A 21,143-nucleotide genomic window follows, 5' to 3' on the forward strand; every position below is an offset into this window, starting at 1 on the left:
GGAGCCATGCAAACACAATAGTCAGGAAAACTCCTGCATCCATATGAATTATATGGTTTCATTTGGATCTCATAATATCCAAAGTAACAGAAAACACTAGTGCATTTCTAAGTGTGCCAGTCCTTAGTCATATTGATAATGAGAAATGAAAAAAGGTACAAAAACAAAACAGATTCCAATCAAGTTTCTTAAAAAAACACATGAGGGTATGCAAATTTTATGGGAAATTAGTAAATTAAATAAACATCTTATGCAAATATCAGTGTAAAGAAAAAAAGTGATACAGTCATATGTAAAAGTTTGGGCACCCCTATTAATGTTAACCTTTTTTCTTTATAACAATTTTGTTTTTTGCAACAGGTATTTCAGTTTCATATATCTAATAACTGATGGACTCAGTTATATTTCTGGATTCAAATGAGGTTTATTGTACTAACAGAAAATGTGCAATCTGCATTTAAACAAAATTTGACCGGTGCAAAAGTGTGGGCACCCTTATCATTTTCTTGATTTGAACACTCCTAACTACTTTTTACTGACTTCCTGAAGCACTAAATTGGTTTTGTAACCTCATTGAGCTTTGAACTTCATAGCCAGGTGTATCAAATCATGAGAAAAGGTATTTAAGGTGGCCACTTGCAAGTAGTTCTCCTATTTGATTCTCCTATGAAGAGTGGCATCATGGGCTCCTCAAAACAACTCTCAAATGATCTGAAAACAAAGATTATTCAACATAGCTTTTCAGGGGAAGGATACAAAAAGTTGTCTCAGAGATTTAACCTGTCAGTTTCCACTGTGAGGAACATAGTAAGGAAATGGAAGAACACAGGTACAGTTCTTGTTAAGCCCAGAGGTGGCAGGCCAAGGAAAATATCAGAAAGGCAGAGAAGAAGAATGGTGAGAACAGTCAAGGACAATCCACAGACCACCTCCAAAGACCTGCAGCATCATCTTGCTGCAGATGGTGTCACTGTGCATCGGTCAACAATACAGCGCACTTTGCACAAGGAGAAGCTGTATGGGAGAGTGATGCGAAAGAAGCCGTTTCTGCAAGCACGCCACAAACAGAGTCGCCTGAGGTATGCAAAAGCACATTTGGACAAGCCAGTTACATTTTGGAAGAAGGTCCTGTGGACTGATGAAACAAAGATTGAGTTGTTTGGTCATACAAAAAGGCGTTATGCATGCGCTGTATTGTTGACCGATGCACAGTGACACCATCTGCAGCAAGATGATGCTGCAGGTCTTTGGAGGTGGTCTGTGGATTGTCCTTGACTGTTCTCACCATTCTTCTTCTCTGCCTTTCTGATATTTTTCTTGGCCTGCCACTTCTGGACTTAACAAGAACTGTACCTGTGTTCTTCCATTTCCTTACTATGTTCCTCACAGTGGAAACTGACTGGTTAAATCTCTGAGACAACTTTTTGTATCCTTCCCCTGAAAAGCTATGTTGAATAATCTTTGTTTTCAGATCATTGGAGAGTTGTTTTGAGGAGCCCATGATGCCACTCTTCATAGGAGAATCAAATAGGAGAACTACTTGCAAGTGGCCACTTTAAATACCTTTTCTCATGATTTGATACACCTGACTATGAAGTTCAAAGCTCAATAAGGTTACAAAACCAATTTAATGCTTCAGGAAGTCAGTAAAAAGTAGTTAGGAGTGTTCAAATCAAGAAAATGATAAGGGTGCCCATACTTTTGCACCGGTCAAATTTTGTTTAAATGCAGATTGCACATTTTCTGTTAGTACAATAAACCTCATTTGAATCCAGAAATATAACTGAGTCCATCAGTTATTAGATATATGAAACTGAAATACCTGTTGCAAAAAACAAAATTGTTATAAAGAAAAAAGGTTAACATTAATAGGGGTGCCCAAACTTTTACATATGACTGTATATAAAGACACAAACAACTGTAGCTCTCTTGTGACTTTAAACAGATCCTGTCTACAGATAAGCTGAAACCGTTAGTGAAGAAATCCACATTATTATTACTCTTTAATCAGCATTTATATTTTTCGGGTAATAAGATTTAGGTGCACAGGGGCCGGACTGTACACAGGGTCATCTACTATGGCCACTTCACCTCCCTCTGGTGTTTAACTGACATTGCCTTTTCAGTGACTTGCCTCCTGTTTGAAATTCATCGCCGGGTCCACCTTTGCAGCAGGCATCGCATGCGCAGATTAATTTCCCGGATGGTATTCAAGTTAATCTTAGTTTGAGATCTCGGCTAAATGACGTCTTTTAGGGAAGTTGTTTAAATGAGACCTCAATTTGCACATGTGTGACCTTGAAGACCAGCAAGGAAATTAATCTGAATGACACCATTCATTTTACCATAAAATTTAATTTTAGGCCCCCTCCTCTTCTCCTTGTACGCTGCCCCTATTGGTCAAACAATCAGTAGATTTGGCTTCCAGTACCATCTCTATGCTGATGACACCCAATTATACGTTTCTTCTCCTGACATCACGCCAGCCTTTCTAGAAAACATCGGCGATTGTCTAAATGCTGAGTCTAACATCATGTCCTCACTATATCTGAAACTGAACCTGTCAAAGACTGAACTCCTTGTGTTTCCTCCCTCTACTAATGTGCCTATACCCGACATTGCCATTTCCGTGTGCAGTTCCACTATTACTCCCCAGCAATATGCGCGCTGTCTTGGGGTCATATTTGACTCCGAGCTTTCCTTTGCCCCCCACATTCGATCACTGGCTCTCTCTGGTTAGCTGCACCTCAAAAACAATTCTAGAATTCGACCTTTTCTTACTTTTGACGCCGCAAAAACTCTTACTGTTTCTCTTATTCATTCTCTTCTCGACTATTGTAACTCTCTTATAATCGGTCTCCCTCTTACCAAACTCTCCCCTCTCCAATCTGTCTTGAATGCTGCAGCCAGGATCATATTCCTCGCCAATCGTTATACCGATGCCTCTACCTTGTGCCAGTCATTACACTGGCTACCCATCCACTCCAAAATCCAGTACAAACTTATTACCCTCACCCACAAAGCTCTCCATGGCTCAGCACCACCCTACATCTCCTCCCTTGTTTCAGTATACCACCCTACCCTCGCCCTCCATTCTGCTGATGACCTGAGGTTAGCATCCTCAATAATCAGAACCTCCCACTCCCATCTCCAAGAATTTACACGTGCTGCGCCAATTCTTTGGAATGCACTTCCCAGGTCAATACGATTAATCCCCAATCCCCACAAGTTTAAGCGTGCCCTGAAAACGCATTTATTCAGACTGGCCTACCTACTCAATACATTAACCTAATCTATCCCTGTGTGGCACAGCCAAAAGTTTTACCATAACCAGGTTCCCCGCATCATGTTCCCACATGCTTTATGCATCCATTAGCCCTCTGTGTCTGTACTGTGACACACTTAATATTATGGCTGGTCCAAACAATCAGGGCAATTGTTACCACCCACCTTTCATGTCTACCCTTTTTCCTCATAGATTGTAAGCTTGCGAGCAGGGCCCTCATTCCTCTTGGTATTTGTTATAATCTATGTGATTATTGTTATGCTGTATTTGTCTGTACAAATCCCCTCTGAAATGTAAAGTGCTGCGGAATATGTCGGCGCTACAGAAATTAAATTTATTATTATTATTTTACATCAATTGAGTTGTGTGAGGGCTTTCTTTAGGTGCACCCAGCTGTAATTTTCCTTGATGACCTTTTGGGATATTTACGACGCTTTGATTGCTGGGGGAAGTGCAGTGACCAAAAAAATTTGTATTTTCAATTTCACATTTTTTGGTGTGTAATGTTCAGGTGCTTCTCACAAAAATAGATCATCAAAAAGTTAATTTATTTCAGTTCTTCAATACAAAACGTGAAATTCATATATTATATAGAGTCAATACAGAGTGATCTATTTCAAGTGTTTATTTCTGTTAATATTGATGATTATGGCTTACAGCCAATGAAAACCTAAAAGTCATCTCCGTAAATTAAAATAATTAACAAAAAACACCTGCAAAGGCTTCCTAAACATTTAAAAAAGGTCTATTACTCTGTTTCAGTAGGCTCCACTATCATGAGGAAGACTGCTGACTTGACAGATCTCCAGAAGGCAGTCACTGACACACTTCACAAGGAGAATAAGGCACTAATGGTCATTGCTAAAGAAGCTGGCTTCTCACAGTGCTGCATCTAAGCAAATTAATAGAAAGTTGAGTGGAAGGAAAAGTGTGGTAGAAAAAGGTGCACATGCACAAGCAACCGGGATAATTGCAGCCTTGAAAAGATTGTTAAGAAATGGCCATTCAATAATTTGGGGGAGATTCACAAGGAGTGGACTGCTGCTGGAGTCATTGCTTCAAGAGCCACCACACACAGACGTATCCAGGACATGAGCTACAAGTGTCGCATTTCTTGTGTCAAGCCACTCATGACAAATAGATAACACCAGGAGCATCTTACCTGTAACAAGGAGAAAAAGAACTGGACTGCTGCCCAGTGATCCAAGGTGTTGTTTTCAGATGAAAGTAAATTTACCATTTCATTTGGAAATAAAGGTCCCAGAGTCTGGAGGAAGAGTGGAGAGTAGGGATGAGCGATATTGCCCAATATCGTATCGGAATTCCGATTTTGGAAAATATCGGATATCGGAATTTCCGATTTCCGATATCAATGCAAGTCAATGGGAGAAAAAAAATCGGAATTACAAAATGACCACTACAGTGCTATATAATGGATAAAATGGAGGGGAAACACCTCAGGATAATGGGGAAGGAGTTTGCAGAGGCAGCGGAGCAAAAAAATCGCTAGAAAAATGCACAGAGCAAAAGCTGTAGCAGGAAAACTGGTTGCCATCTTCTTAACAGCAGTGTTTTTTCTTTGGGTTAGGATTAGTTGGGGTAGGGTAAGGCTTTATGGTTAGTAGGGTAAGGGTTAGGGTAAGGGGTTAGGGTTAGGGTTAGTAGGGTTAGGGGTAGTTAGGGTTATGGTTAGGGTAAGGGTTAGGGGTTAGGCTTAGTTAGGGTTAGGGTTATGCTTATGGTTAGTAGGGTTAGGGGTTAGGGTTATTAGGGTTAGGGATAGGGGTTATGGTTAGTAGGGTTAGGAGTTAGGGTTAGGGGTTAGGATTACTAGGGTTATGGTTAGGGGTTAGGGTTTAGGGTTAGTAGGGTTAGAGTAAGGGTCAGGAGTTAGGGTTAGTTAGGGTTAGTAGAGTCAGGGTTTACGGTTAGGGTTATGCTTATAGTTAGTAGGGTTATGGTTAGTAGGGTCAGGCTTACGGTTATTCTTATGGTTAGCAGGGTTAGGGCTTAGGGTTAGTAGGGTTAGGGTAAGGGTTAGGGGTTAGTATTAGTGGTCAGGGTTAGTTAGGGTTAGTGGTAAGGGTTAAGGATTAGGGGTTAGGGATAGTTAGGGTTAGGGGTTAGGGTTAGTTAGGGTTAGTAGAGTCAGGGTTTATGGTTAGGGTTATGCTTATAGTTAGTAGGGTTAGGGTTAAGGGTTAGGGTTAGTAGGGTTAGGGTTTAGGGTTATGCTTATGGTTAGTAGGGTTAGGGGTTAGGGTTAGTAGGGTTAGGGTAAGGGTTAGGGTTAGTGGTTAGGGTTAGTGGTAAGGGGTAAGGGTTAAAGGTTAGGGATAGTTAGGGTTAGGGTTAGGGGTTAGTTAGGGTTAGTAGAGTCAGGATTTACGGATAGGGTTATGCTTATAGTTAGTAGGGTTAGGGTTTAGGGTTATGCTTATGGTTAGTAGGGTTAGGGTTAGTAGGGTTAGGGTTACGGTTATGCTTATGGTTAGCAGGGTTAGGGGTTAGTAGGGTTAGGGTAAGGGTTAGTGGTTAGGGTTAGTGGTAAGGGTTAAGAGTTAGGGGTTAGGGATAGTTAGGGTTAGGGGTTAGGGTTAGTTAGGGTTATTAGAGCCTGGGTTTACGGTTAGGGTTATGCTTATAGTTAGTAGGGTTAGGGTTAGTAGGGTTAGGGTTTAGGGTTATGCTTATGGTTAGTAGGGTTAGGGTTAGGGGTTGGCGTTAGTAGGGTTAGGGTTATGGTTATGCTTATGGTTAGCAGGGTTAGGGTTTAGGGTTAGTAAGGTAAGGGTTAGGGTTAGTGGTTAGGGTTAGTTATGGTTAGGGTTAGTGGGAAGGGTTAAGAGTTAGGGATAGTTAGGATTAGGGTTAGAGGCTCAGAGGCTGAAGGATTATAGGATTTCCGATTTCCGATGTGAAAAAAATATCAGAATCGAATATCGGAATTCCGATATCGCAAATATTGGGCCGATTTCCGATATTTCAATATCGGAAAGCTCATCCCTAGTGGAGAGGCACACAATCCAATTTGCTTGAGGTCTAGTGTGAAATTTCCACAATCAGTGATGGGTTGAGAAGCCATGTCATCTACTGGTGTAGGTCCACTGTGTTTTATCAAGACTAAAGTCAGTGCAGCCGTCTACCAAGAAATTTTAGAGCATTTCATGCCGACAAGCTTTTTGGAGATGGAAATTTCCTTCTCTAGCAGGACTTGGCACCTGTCCACACTGCCAAAAGTACCAATACCTGGTTTAAAAACAACAGTATCACTGTGCTTGATTGGCCTGCAAACTCACCTGACCTTAACCCCATAGAGAATCTATGGGGCATTGTCAAGAGGAAGATGAAAGACATCAGACCAAACAATGCAGACCAGCTGAAGGCTGCTAACAAAGCACCCTGGGCATTGATAACACCTCAGCAGTGCCACAGGCTCATCATCTCCATGCCAAGTCTGCAATGATGCAGCAATTGATGCAGTAAAGGAGCCCCGACTAAGTATTGAGTGCATTTACTGAACATACATTTCAGTAGGCCAACATTTCGGATTTTAAAATCATTTTTCAAGATGGTGTTATAAAGTATTCTAATTTACTAAGATGACTTTTGGGTTTTCATTGGCTGTAAGCCATAATCATCAACATTAACAGAAATAAACACTTGAAATAGATCACTCTGTTTGCAATGACTTTACATAATATGAGTTTCACTTTTTGTATTGAAGAACTGAAATAAATTAACTTTTTGATAATATTCTATTTTTGTGAGAAGCACCTGTATTTAGATGGATCAGATTTTTGCAAAAACACAAGAATATCAAATATGGTTATTTTTTTTTACGATTTTTAATTGGAGATAACAAGGGTGGGACTTATTATTAAGCATTTATATAGCGCCATTTATTCCATGGCGCTTTACACATGAAAAGGGGAAATATAGACAAGTATAATAAACATGTATAAGACAAGGGACTCACAAGTACATAAGGAGAGGGGACCCTGCCCGCGAGAGCTCACAGTCTACAGGGATGGGTGAGGATACAGTAGGAGAGGGTAGAGCAGGTCGTGCGGTGGTTCAGTAGACCGAGGATCATTGCAGGCTGTAGGCTTGTCGGAACAGGTGGGTCTTCAGGTTCTTCTTGAAGGTTTCCGTTGATGGTGAGAGTCTGATGTGTTGCGGCAGAGAGTTCCAGAGAATGGGGGAAGCACGGGAGAAGTCTTGTATGCGGTTGTGGAAAGAAGAGATAAGGGGGGAGTAGAGAAGGAGATCTTGAGATGATTGAAGGTTGCGTGTGGGTAGGTACCTAGAGACCATGTCACAGATGTATGGAGGGGACAGGTTGTGGATGGCTTTGTATGTCATGGTTAGGGTTTTGATTTGGAGCCTCAGGGCAATAGGAAGCCAGTGAAGGGCCTGGCATAGGGGGGAGGCTGGGGAATAGTGGGCAGACAGGTGGATTAGTCGGGCAGCAGAGTGTAGGATGGACTGGAGCGGAGCCAGAGTGCTAGAGGGGAGGCCAGAGAGTAGGAGGTTGCAGTAGTCAAGGCGGGAGATGATAAGAGCATGCACTAGTGTTTTTGTGGTTTCGTGGTTGAGGAATGAGCGGATCTGGGAAATATTTTTGAGTTTGAGGCGGCAGGAGGAGGCGAGGGCTTGGATATGTGGTTTGAAAGAGAGCGCAGAGTCGAGGATCACCCCAAGGCACCAAGCGTGCGGGACTGGGGAAAGAAAGCAGCCATTGACATTGACGGATAGGTCTGGTGGAGGGGTATAGTGAGATGGGGGAAAGATGATGAATTCTTTTTTGTCCATGTTCAGTTTGAGAAAACAAGCAGAGAAGAAGGCTGAGATAGCAGACAGACATTGTGGGATTTCAGTCAGTAAGGAGGCGAGGTTGGGTCCATATAGGTAGATCTGCGTGTCATCGGCATAGAGGTGATACTGCAAACCGTAGGATTCTATGAGCTGCCCCAAGCCAAAGGTGTAGATGGAGAATAGTAGGGGTCCTAGGACAGAGCCTTGAGGAACACCAACAGACAGGGGGCGAGGTGAGGAGGTGGTGTGTGAGAGGGAGACACTAAATGTTTGGTCTGTTAGGTATGATGAGATCCAGGATAGGGCCAAGTCTGTGATGCCAAGAGATGAGAGAGTCTGTAGCAGGAGGGTCTACGGTGTCGAAGGCAGAGGACAGGTCCAGGAGAAGGAGGACAGAGTAGTGTTGCTTGCTCTTGGCGGTTAGTAAGTCGTTAGTGACTTTAGTTAGGGCAGTTTCAGTTGAGTGATGCAGTCGGAAGCCAGATTGTAACCGGTCAAAGAGGGACAGTCCAAGATATACATGCTGTTCCAGTAGTTTTGAGGCATAAGAGAGAAGAGATATCGGGCGATAGTTAGACACAGAGGATGGGTCAATGGAGGGCTTTTTGAGGATGGGTGTGATTGAGGCATGTTTGAAGGATGAGGGAAAGACACCATTTGTAAGTGAAAGGTTGAAGAGGTGTGTTAGAGATGGGATGAAGACTGTGGCCAAGTTAGGGATGAGGTGAGACGGGAGTGGGTCGAGGGCACAAGTGGTGAGGTGTGATCTTGACAGAAGGATGGAGAGCTGATCTTCTGTCATGGTGGAGAAGCTGGCTTTTGCAGAACAGGGCTGAGCGGCTAAGAGGGGCATTGGGGGCTGAGGGCCAAAGTTTTGTCTGATCTTGTCGATCTTCTACTTAAAGAAGGAGGCAAAGTCTTCAGCAGAAATGAGAGGAGGGGGAGGAGGTGCTGTGGGACGGAGTAGAGAATTGAAAGTGTTGAAGAGTTGTTTAGGGTTGTGAGACAGGGAGGATATGAGAGATGCGAAGTAAGTTTGTTTAGCAGCAGAGAGCGTTGACTTAAAGCTGGCAAGGGACTGCTTGTATGCGCTGAAGTGCTCAGTAGAATAGGTTCTCTTCCATCTCCGCTCAGCGGCCCTGGAAACCCGTCTCAGTTCTTTGGTCAGGCTGATCAGCCAGGGCTGCCTTTTGTTTGCGTGAGGGGGGCAGCCGAATCAAGTGTTGCTGTTATTGTGGTGTTATAAAAAGTGGCAGCAGCATCTGTGTCATGAATGGAAGCTATGTCTGTAAGAGGGAGAAGGGACTCAGAGAGTGATTGTAAATTGAGGTGTTTGAGATTCCTGCGAGGGTGAGCGAGTTTATAGAGCGGGGGTTGAGCAGTAGGAGAGGAAAGAGAATGTCAGTAGGTTGTGGTCAGACAGGGGGAGGGGTGAGTTATTGAGATTAGTGAGGGAACAGAGACGGGTGAAGATAAGGTCCAGCATGTAACCATCTTTGTGAGTGGCCGCAGAGGACCATTGAGTGAGGCCAAGGGAAGCTGTGAGCGATAGAAGTTTAGAGGCAGCTGGGGTGGAAGTGTCAATGGGGATATTGAAGTCACCCATGATGATGGTGGGGATGTCAGCAAAAAGGAAATGGAGTAGCCAGGTGGTGAAGTGGTCGAGAAAGGTGGAGATGGCTAGTTCTTGGGGGCGGTAGATGACAGCCAGTTGGAGGTTGGAGGGGGAATACATGCGGACGGAGTGCACCTCAAACGAGGGAAGAGTAGCGGAGGGTGGGGTAAAGGAGCAGGTATCAGACAGGAGCAAGAAACTCCTCCATGACATTTGTTGCTGGGGCGAGGGGTGTGAGAGAGATGGAATCTGCCATAGGAAAGCGCAGCTGGAGAGTCTGTGTCAGAGGGAGTGAGCCAGGTTTCAGTGATGGCAAGGAAGGAGAGTTTGTTGGTGATAAAGAGGTCATGGATAAACGATAGCTTGTTGCAGACAGAGCGTGCGTTCCATAGTGCTCCAGGTAGGGGGATCGGGGGAGTGGGGGCTGGATGAATAGGTATGAGGTTGTCATGGTTGCAAAAAAGTGTAGAGGATCGTGGCAGGATGTTAGAAAAGAGTGTGGGGATGTGATGAGGAGGGCCAGGATTTGGGGATACATCGCCAGCAATGAGGAGTAACAGACAGAGCGTTAGAATCTCGGAGCAGGATAGGACATGATGTGGCTGTGTGTGTCTGGAGAAAAAGTGTAAAACATGTACTGTAAGTGGTAATACTAGTGCACTGCAGGATATAGTGAAATTGATGTTCTCCTATCTTGACTTCATAGAAGAACCAAGTTAGTAGTGACAGGAGCCTTAAAAATAGGCCTCTCCCGGCCATGACAATCAATCCATTCCCTGTGGGCATGAGGGAGCTAGCTGATAACAGGGCTCAGCTATTTATGGCAGTCCCATTAAGAATGAATGGAGCAGGAGTTGAGCATGGCATATCACAATTGCACAACTACTTCTTACTAGACGATGCCTTCAGCTATATATAGTTATAGGGGCAAGGATGAAGTATATTATTACAGGATAGTGGCAAGGATGGGGTCCAGGATGGAGGATATTACATGTTAGGCACTATGACAGATGACGGTATTACAGGATAAGGAACAGGATGAGGGACATTATTACAGGATGGGGGCCAGGCCAGAAGATGTTATTACAGGTTAAAGGGGCCAGGATGGAGAACATTAGTATAGGATAGTGGCCAAACCTTCAGTAGCTGTCATAGCTATCTTGACAACCAATCAGTACCTTTTGATCCTGAGGGAGTTGACTCTTAACAGAGCTCAGCTATTTATGACAGTTCCATTAAGAAAGAAGGGAGCAGGAATTGAACATTGTGTTTTACTATTGCATAACTTCTTCTAAATAGACTATATCTATATAAATATACTCTATCTACATATGTTTCAATCTACAGATGTGGACAAAATTGTTGGTGCCTGTAACGGGGTCTACCAAGCTGGGGTACCTCTTTCAGTACCACCCCGTGTTTTCGGAGGTCCGCTCTGTGTTGGCTGGAGTCTGAATGAATCTCGCTGGCTGGAATTCCTTGGTTACATGGGCGCATATAAAAGATCACTGCTTCTCCATGTATTTCCAGTCTGACAACACTTTACTCACAGGACACAGAATATATCACACAGATACAGAGGGCCGGCCAATAGAAAAGCAGCAGGCCAGACATACATTACAAAAGCCGCAGGTGGCCGGAGCCTGCCGATGTTTACTGTGGAAATTACAAAGGTGGGGGGAGGGCGGACAAAAGGAGAATGCTGATGCATTAGGGACATGCATCTCACATAGAACCTATTAAACATACATATAACTGCACAACATATTCTGGGTGCTGAGTGGTTCGGTAACACGTAACATGGCTCTCCTTTTCAGCGACGCGATCGGCATACACTGTCTGATCCTCAACGGATCAGTTTGGGGATGATCGAAGTTTATGGGGTTGGTACAAGTTCCGTTTGTCGACTTAGTCCATCGGCGTTACCATTTTGTTTGCTGGGTCTGTGGTGGATAGTGAAGTCCAGAGGTTGTAGGGCTAAACTCCACCGCAGCAATCTGGCGTTGTCTCCGGAGATCCGATTAAGCCAGACTAGGGGATTGTGGTCCGTTAGGAGGGAAAACTGTCGTCCATACAAATATGGTTGCAACTTCTTGAGTGCCCATACTACCGCCAGGCACTCCTTCTCGATGGCCGCATAGCTTACTTCACGGGGCAGTAGTTTCCGACTCAGGTAAGCTACCGGGTGTTCTTGGCCGTCCAGCCCGACTTGGCTCAGTACTGCCCCCAATCCAAACATAGAAGCATCTGTGTGAACCAGGAAACGTTTAGTTGGATCAGGTGTGGCCAATACAGGGGTATTGGTGAGGGTGCCCTTTAGTTGGCGGAAGGCTTCCTCACACTCTGAGGTCCAGGTTACCTGGCGGGGTTGGTTCTTACGGGTCAAATCAGTGAGGGGCTTGACTATGCTGCTGTAATTGGGAACGAATTTCCTGTAATACCCCGCTGTCCCTAGAAATGCCATGACCTGGGTTTTAGTGCATGGGATGGGCCATTTGTCTGTAGCCTCAATCTTGGCTGGTTCTGGTCGCTGTTTCCCACTTCCCACCCAATGCCCTAAATACTGAACCTCTGCTTTGCCCACGTGACAGTTGTTTGGGTTCAGGGTGATTCTGGCCTGGTGTATCCTGTCCAATACTGTCTCTAGGTGATTTAGATGCTCTTCCCATGTCGCACTGTAGATGGCGATGTCGTCCAGGTAGGCACAAGCATAGTCCTGGAGACCATCCAGAAGCCGGTCAGCCAGCCTTTGGAAGGTCTCCGGGGCATTCTTCATCCCGAATGGCATAACTTGAAACTGGAATAAGCCGAACGGGGTGACAAATGCCGACTTGGGAATAGCGTCAGGACTAAGGGGAATCTGCCAGTAGCCTTTGCATAGATCGATGGTGGTCAAATACTTTGCCCCCTCCAGCCGGTCTAACAACTCATCCACACGCGGCATGGGGTATGCATCCTTCACTGTTTTCTCATTGAGCTTACGATAGTCTACACAAAACCGTGTAGTCCCATCCTTCTTGGGCACTAACACTACGGGGGATGCCCAGGGACTATCTGACTCTTCAATGACCCCTAAACGCAACATCTCTTGTATCTCTTGTCGCATCCCCTCTCGTACAGACTCAGGGACGCGGAAGGGGTTTTGTCGCAGGGGGGTCTGATCCTGGGTCTCAACCTTGTGTTGTGCCAGGCGAGTGTACCCCGGTCTCTCTGAAAACATCCTCTGTCGCAGCCTCAACAACGCCTCCGCCTGCTGTCTCTCCCGGGGGGCCTAGGTCTTCACCCAAGTGTACCTGGTCCCATGTTTTAGACTGAGTCCTTTCCTCTAAGACATCCGGCAAGGGAAGTCTGGCTAAATCCTCTACTTCAGGTGCACAGATGGCCACTACCTCTTCAGGACGCTCCCGGTAGGGCTTCAGCATATTCACGTGGAACATGCGGATAACCCTGGGGTTGTCACAATCGGCGACATTATAGGTTGTGGCTGCTATTTTCCCCACTACCAGGTAGGGCCCCTGCCATGCAGCTTGAAACTTATTCTGCTTAGTGGGCTCTAACACCAGGACCTTCTGTCCTATTTCCAAAGTGCGCTCTCTGGCCCTCCGATCATACCATATGCGCTGGCGCCACTGGGTCGCCTGCATGTTCTCACGTACAGCCTGAGTCAGCTCCTGTAGGCGGTCCCGGAATTCCAGCACATAGGGTACAATAGGTACCCCTTCTATGAGGCCCTCCCCTTCCCAGTGTTCCAGCACTAAGTCTAGGGGTCCCTTTACCCGTCTCCCATATACCAGCTCGAACGGGGAGAACCCCGTGGATTCTTGGGGCACCTCCCGATAGGCAAACAAGAGGTGTGGCAAGAATTTCTCCCAGTCCCTGTAGGTCCTGGTAAAAGTCCCAATGAGCTGTTTTAATGTCCGTTAAAGCGTTCACACAACCCATTGGCTTGCGGGTGGTACGGGGCGCTTCTAATGGACTTTACGCCGTACAGCTTCCACAGTTGGTTGGTCACCTCTGCTGTAAACTGGGTACCCTGGTCCGAGATAATCTCCCAGGGAAATCCAACCCATGAGAACACCTGGAGCAGGGCGGCCGCCACCGTCTCTGCCAGTACGTTAGATAACGCAACCGCCTCTGGATACCATGTAGCATAATCTACCACTGTCAATATATACTTTTTCCCGGACAGACTGGGTTTGGCTAACGGCCCTATCAGATCGACCGCTACTCGGCTAAATGGTTCCTCCACAATGGTGAGGGGGCGTAATTTGACCTTGCATCGATCCCCCCTCTTGCCAATGCGCTGACAACTGTCACAGGTCTGGCAGTACTGACGAACATCATAGGTTACCCCCGGCCAAAAGAAGTTTTGTGTCAGATGATGCCTGGTGCGACTGACGCCGAAGTGCCCGGCCAAGGGTATATCATGAGAGATTCGCAGTAACTCCTGCCTATACTTCTTGGGAACTACCAGCTGTTGTTTTATAGTGGGGCTCCTCCCTGTGTGGTGCTGCTCTGTGATCCGGTAGAGGAGTCCCTGCTTCCATACAAACTGTTCCCCTTCCACTACTCCTCTCCCCTCCTGTGCCTTCCCACGATATCCCTCTAATGAAGGATCCTCAAGTAACTCCCTCTTAAATTCATCTGGGGTGGCCCAAGAAATGTGTCTGGCTATGGGAATACGTGCAGGGCTGGGATGTCTTACCTGGGCCTCCTCTGAGTGTGATTCCGCCTCCGCAGCTCGTGCTTGTCACCGGGTGGTCACAGGATAGGTCTCAGCCAGAGGGGCCACCGAGAATGCAGACAAAATGGGTCCCAAGTCATTTCCCAGCAAGACGTCTGCAGGCAAATCCTCCATCAAGCCGACCTCAACAAGGCCATCCCCGACTCCCCAGTTCAGGTGAATCCTGGCAGTGGGTAGTCAATGTATAGCTCCCCCTGCTACACAGACTGCCACTGTCCGGTCCATCTTCTCTTGGTCCCTGACGAGATGAGGCTTCACAAGGGTCAAAGTTGCCCCAGAATCTCTTAGTCCCTGCATACGTTTCCCATTAACCCACATGACCTGTCGATGCTGTTGTCGATTATCTGCCCGGGCTGCCTGCACGGGGTCTACTTCATGCAGCACTTCCTCCATCTCTTCCACCCCTTGGTTAGTCGTAGCCCCCAATGCCGGGTCAGGTTCGCCTTGGTAGCAGTGTACAGCAGCCCGGCTGAAGGTAGCTGTTCCCGCCTTTGGCCACTGGGTATGCTGAGTCCGGTTGGGGCATTGTCTTTGCAGGTGGCCCAGCTGACGGCAGGTGTGGCATCGCGCCCCAGGGGGACTGTGGTAGGCCGTGTTTCTAGCTGGTCCCCCTACAATGTTTGGTGGTTTGGGGCCCTCCAGGTCCATGGGCGGGCCCCTAGTGACAACCTTTGATCCGGAGAACTGCGGCCTCCTGGCATCATGATGTTCATCGGCCTGATGAGCGGCTTCCTCAAGAGTCGTTGGCCGCCTGTCCCAAAGCCATTCCTGTGTCTCGGGGTTTAGTCCATTAAAGAATCGTTCTAACAGGAAGAGCTGGAGGACGTCCTCCTTCGTGGTTGCTTGGCTCCCTTGTACCCACTGTAGCAGTGACCGCCGTAATTTACAGGCCCATTCAGCGTGGGTATCGGTTACGCGTTTTATAAGTCCGCTAAACTTTTGGCGGTAGGCCTCTGGTGTCAGCGCATACCGGGCCAAGATCACTTCTTTGATCTGCTCATAGTCCATACAGTCCTCATCAGGTACCGTGCGATAGGCGTCCGCTGCCCGGCCTGTCAGCTTGCTGGCCAGAATCTGAACCCGTTCCTCCGGCTTCACTTGATGAAGGGCACACTGCCGGTCAAAGTCCTGCAGAAAGCCATCAATGTCTTCCTCTGCCTCCCCCAACTGTCGGAAGGCATTATACTGGATCTTTTTGTGGCTTACTGTTGAAGGTACCTGGTCGAAGGCCAGAGCTCCCCCTGCTCGCTGGCTCTCCTCTCTCCGCTCTGCCATCTCCATCTTGGCCAGCTCCACTTTGGTCCGCTCTGCCATCTCCATCTTGGCTAGCTCTATCCTGGTCCGCTCGGCCATCTTTTCCTTCAGATCAGTACGCACATCAGCCATCACCTCTCGTATGATCTCTACTGCAGGGTTCGAGCCATAGAATGCCAGTCTGTTCTTTACCTCCCTCTGGAATTCAGTCTCCTCCACGATCACATTGGGTGGCGCTGCACTGTCGTGTTCCATGATGGCTGCTATCAAATCCGCTTTTGTTTTGTTGCTGGCGACCAACCCTCGGGCTTCCACCAGATCTTTTAATGTAGTCCTCTTTAACTTCTGGTAGTTATTTTCCATTTAGTCCTTTTCTCCTGTAGAAGGGGTATCATATCCCGCTGATGCCACCAGTGTAACGGGGTCTACCAAGCTGAGGTACCTCTTTCAGTACCACCCCATGTTTTCGGAGGTCCGCTCTGCATTGGCTGGAGTCTGAATGAATCTCGCTGGCTGGAATTCCTTGGTTACATGGGCGCATATAAAAGATCACTGCTTCTCCATGTATTTCCAGTCTGACAACACTTTACTCACAGGACACAGAATATATCACACAGATACAGAAAAGCGGCAGGCCAGACATACATTACAAAAGCCGCAGGTGGCCGGAGCCTGCCGATGTTTACTGTGGAAATTACAAAGGTGGGGGGAGGGCAGACAAAATGGGAATGCTGATGCATTAGGGACATGCATCTCACATAGAACCTATTATACATACATATAACTGCACAACGTATTCTGGGTGCTGAGTGGTTCGGTAACACGTAACAGTGCCCTTTTGTTAAAGTAAGAAAAACCCATAATAGTCACTGAAATAACTTGAATCTGGCAAAAGTAATTTTCAATTTAAATTTTCTGAATATCAACTAATGAAAATCCGGCATTGCTTTTGAATTGTGATTCAAAAGAAAATGTATAATAAAACAGACTAATAAAAATGGTCTGGACAAAAATGGTGGCACCTCTTGAAAAGATTGAAAATAATTTGACCATAGGGACATGTTAAACTAAGGTGTTTCCTGTACTTAGCATCACAGGTGTTCACAAACTTGTAATCAGTCTGCCTATTTAAAGAGTGAAAAGTTGTCGCTGTGCTGTTTGGTATCATGTTGTGTACCACCCTGAGCATGGACCAAAGAATGGAGAGAGTTGTCTCTGGAGATTAGAAAGCAATTATAAACAAACATGTTAAAGGTAAAGGCTATAAGGCCATCTCCAAAAAGCTTGATGTTCCTGTTACTACAGTTGCACATATTATTCAGAAGTTTAAGGCTTTTGGACCAGCAGACAGACAATATTACAGGGTAGGGGCAAGGACAGAGGACATTATTACAAGATAGGGTCCAGGAAGAGAGATATTATTACAGGAAGGAGCCCAGCATGTTGGACAGTATTATAGGAAGGTGCCCAGGATGGGTGATACTATTAAAGATAAGAGCCAGGATTGGGGACATTATTACAGAATGGTTCAATGGACAAGGGACCAGGAAAAGGGACATTTTTACAGGACAGGGGCCATGATGGAGGACATTATTACAGGATTGAGTCTATTATTAGAGAATGAGGGACATTATTACAGGATGGGGCCAGGATGCAGGACATTATTACTGGATAGGTTCCAGGACGGAGGCTATTATTACAGGACAAGGGCCAGGATGGGGGACTCTATTGCAGGATGAGGCCCTGGAAGGGGGACATAATTCGAGGGTGGAACATTATCACAGGACAGGGACTAATAAGAGGGTGGGACATTATTACAGGACAGGGACTATTAAGAAGAGGGAATTTATTACAGGATGGAAGACAAGATGGAGAACATTATTACCAAATAAGGACAAGGAAGGAGGACATAATTACAGAATAAGAGCCAGTATGCGGGATATTTTTACATAATAGGGGCCAGGAAGAAGGACATTATTACAGGAATGGGCCCATGACAACTGACATTACAGGATAGGGACCAGGACAAAGTATATTATTACAGGATAGAGGCAAAGATGGGAGACATTATTACAGGTTAGAGGCCAGGATGGAGGACATTTTTACAGGATGGGTCCAAGGTGAAAACATTATTACAGGATGGAGGCCAAGACAGAGGACATTATTACAGGTTAGGAAACTTAACAGAGGACATTATGGATAGGGGCCAGGGGGCAATACAGCAGGTTGGGGCCAAGATGGAGGACATTATTATAGGATAAGGGACAGGGATATAATTACAGGTTGGGGGACAGGACAAGGCACATCATTCCAAGACAGAGGCCAGGATGGAGGACATGAATAGGGCACAGGGAACCGTACATCTGACCAACATTCTGGTGGAGACCCAGGTCCAAATTTTGCATAAGGACCCATAGGATTCTAGCATAATATACGTGTGTGTCTGTGTATGTGTGTATAGATATATATACGCTTCCCTTTAGACTTTGCAGAGGTTTTTTGTTTTTTTAATGTTCTGCTTTTATTCTTACCACTTCTCTAAACTGAGAACACTACAGCGGATATTAATTAACAGGGGAAGTCGTATTAGTTCCACCTTTTTATAGTTTCTTTTTCAAGTATGTGATCCTAACAGGTAATACATAATCTTGTGAGATGGTCACATCAGTGGTAAATAAATATAAACCACTTCTTCATCACATACGATTGTGTCCAAAATACTATCCAACTTATTAGAATTATCTTTTTAGACAATCCAAATATGATTTAGGAGCCAAATTTGCATTTCTTATTGCAAAACTGTTTCAAAGGGAAAAGTCAAATTATAGCTAATACATAGAATGAAGTAATTCTTGAAGCAGAGTTTCAAGTTCTTTCAATAAATAAGAATTGACTGTACAGCAGTGGATGGTCAGGGTTTGTTCGCTTGTTATACATTTATGGCAGAAATGTCTAAAATGGAAATACTTTTCATACTATATACATATTTTCTCTTTTTTGAACAAAATTGAATTACAGTAAACAGTAATATAGACAGCTAATAATTTTTAGGCGAGAAGCATGGACAGAGTGGCTCAACCTATGCTCTGCTTTCCATGGTAACTGAAGATGGCCTCAGTCTTTCTTCAGTCATGGAGGAAAGTAGCGCTCAGTTTAGCATTTCTGAACTTTTGTTTCAGTGGTCTGTGGGGGTTACATCACATGGGCCGCCATCATTAAAAGCTTCTGACATGTCTCAAAAGATTTCTGAAGGAGCAATTACACTTTAATACTGTCTAATTCACAGATTGACTGCGACCTGATTCTTTAGTTTATCACATTACAAGGATTGTACTATGAAAAATTGATCAGACTGATATCAGTAATTTTGGCGTAACACCAAACAGGATTTTTTTCCTCTTCTTAAGTTAAGGCCCAGTCACACATAGCGATCTTGCTAGCGAGATCGCTGCTGAGTCACAAGTTTTGTGACACAACAGCGATCTCACCAGCAAGATCTCTGTGTGTGACAGCGATCAGCGACCAGCCCCCCTGCCGGTATTGCTGATCGCTGCAAGAAACCTCAGGACAACCTTTCGTCGCTGATCTCCCGCTGGCCAGCACGATCAGCGATCAGCTGGTAACTAACATACACATCGGGTATCCAAGGGACGTGCGTCCCTTGGATACCTGATGTGTACGTTAGTTACCAGCTCCCTGCATCAGTGCACTGGTAACTAATGAACACAGCGACACAGCGCGCTCGGCGTCACTGTGCTGATCGCTGATGAAGCTGTCAGTGTGACAGCTCACCAGCGATCACATAATGACTTTCCAGCGATCCTGACACGTTGATATCGTTGTCGGGATCGCTGGTAAGTCGCTATGTGTGACTCCAGCTTTAGCCACAGTTATCTTGTAATTACAATATTATCATGCTTTCATGGCTCACACTGGAGGACAAGGGGAGCCCCTGATTTTATCTTTGGGAGTGCGGCTATCAAGCATAGCCAAAGGTCTCATACTACAGATTTTCCTACAATTTAGCAATACACTTAGATAATCACATGTGATAATTCTATAGAAACAGTAATGACTTTGCAGGGATCACACTGTGTGTGAGTTCTGGGAAGAGTTTACATTTGTCTATGCTCTCATTATGTATTTAGATAAACCACAAGTGCTTTTAATAGTTCAATAATAATATTCTTTAATAATAATATTGTATTTCATATCGTTCTGTGTTATAGTTGATCCAGAATGATTTGGATGAAGATGATGATCAAAGCCCAAGACATGGCTCGTTGCGTTTCAAGCACAAACATCCAGTGGAAATAAAGGGACCAGATGGAATTCATGTGGTGCACGGGAGTACTGGAACCCTTTTGACTTCCGACATCAATAGCTTACCAGAGGATGACCAAAAGGGCATCGGACGATCACTAGAGACACTAAACACAGACAACTGTGTTTTCATTGATAAAAATGCTCGCACAGAATCTGCAAAATCCACCCCAATGCACAAGCTGAGAGACACCATAATGGAAAGCCCTTTGGAAATAACAGAATTATGACTAGAGGTGGCCTCATTGGTCTAGCAGTTAAGAAGTATGTACTGAGTCACTGCTTAAGCATTGCAGCACAAAATGGACAGGGGCTGGTTTGAGCCAGCATAGTTTCAATGAGTAAGCTAAAAGCACAAATGTCCACCCGTTTCTTGGTGGGCTTGTAAGTTATGCAACAAATAAATCCTATAACTCAGAAGAGCCATCTTGAGAATTTTTTTCCAGTGTGACTGTAAAGTTGTGATCTAAAGGAAACATACCAAATTATGGTGCTCCACATGGTACTAGGAAACAGGAAATAGCAATCATGGCAGTGAAGAGAAGAAAATAAATGCTAAGAATGGCTTGGTACAAAGAATTCTTTCCTGCCGGCAGTGAAATACTTTTCTGGTGTCGTTGGGAAAAACACTGGACAATAACACTGCCTCAAGGCCTGTGAGGTCATAACACAGATTGAACTTTAGACAATTGTCTTTTTAGTTGTGCTGCCCTACCAAATCCACAGATTCCAGAGCACAAAAAGAACACTGAAAGCATTTTAGTGTGTAATTTAATTCATTTTTAAATGTATGTGGGTTTTGTGAGTTTTTTTTTAATGTTTGTTATGAAGAGGAGAAAAAAAATCTGGTACTTTAACATGGCTTTTGTCTGGTTATTAAACTCAATACATTACACTTTTTCATACGTACGTGGAAACATCAAAACAAACTTAATCATAACATAATCAAACATAACCATGGTATGGTTTTGGTTATTTGTTTGGGTATTCTAAGTATCCTAACCAATTTATGCCCTAACAACAAACAGCATAGGCAGGCAGCCCTAGGAACCTTCAATATATTAGAAAGCCCTCAGTATGAGCCTGCCTTGTCTATGCCCTCA

General features: G+C 45.1%; 1 protein-coding gene across 1 annotated transcript in view; it reads left to right on the forward strand.

The window, feature by feature from the left end:
* The window catches only part of CDH23 (cadherin related 23), a 1,761,581-nt gene extending 1,740,684 nt beyond the window's left edge, over window positions 1-20,897 (forward strand). The window contains exon 68 of the mRNA XM_073574902.1: window positions 19,947-20,897. Coding sequence (XP_073431003.1) covers window positions 19,947-20,270 — 324 coding nt within the window. The 3' untranslated portion in view covers window positions 20,271-20,897. The remainder of the gene's footprint in view (window positions 1-19,946) is intronic.
* The last annotated feature ends 246 nt before the right edge of the window (window positions 20,898-21,143 follow it).

The sequence above is a fragment of the Dendrobates tinctorius genome, unplaced genomic scaffold (assembly GCF_039654945.1).
Source record: "Dendrobates tinctorius isolate UK_male_01 unplaced genomic scaffold, ASM3965494v1 ptg000040l, whole genome shotgun sequence".
NCBI classification, from domain to species: Eukaryota; Metazoa; Chordata; class Amphibia; order Anura; family Dendrobatidae; genus Dendrobates; species Dendrobates tinctorius.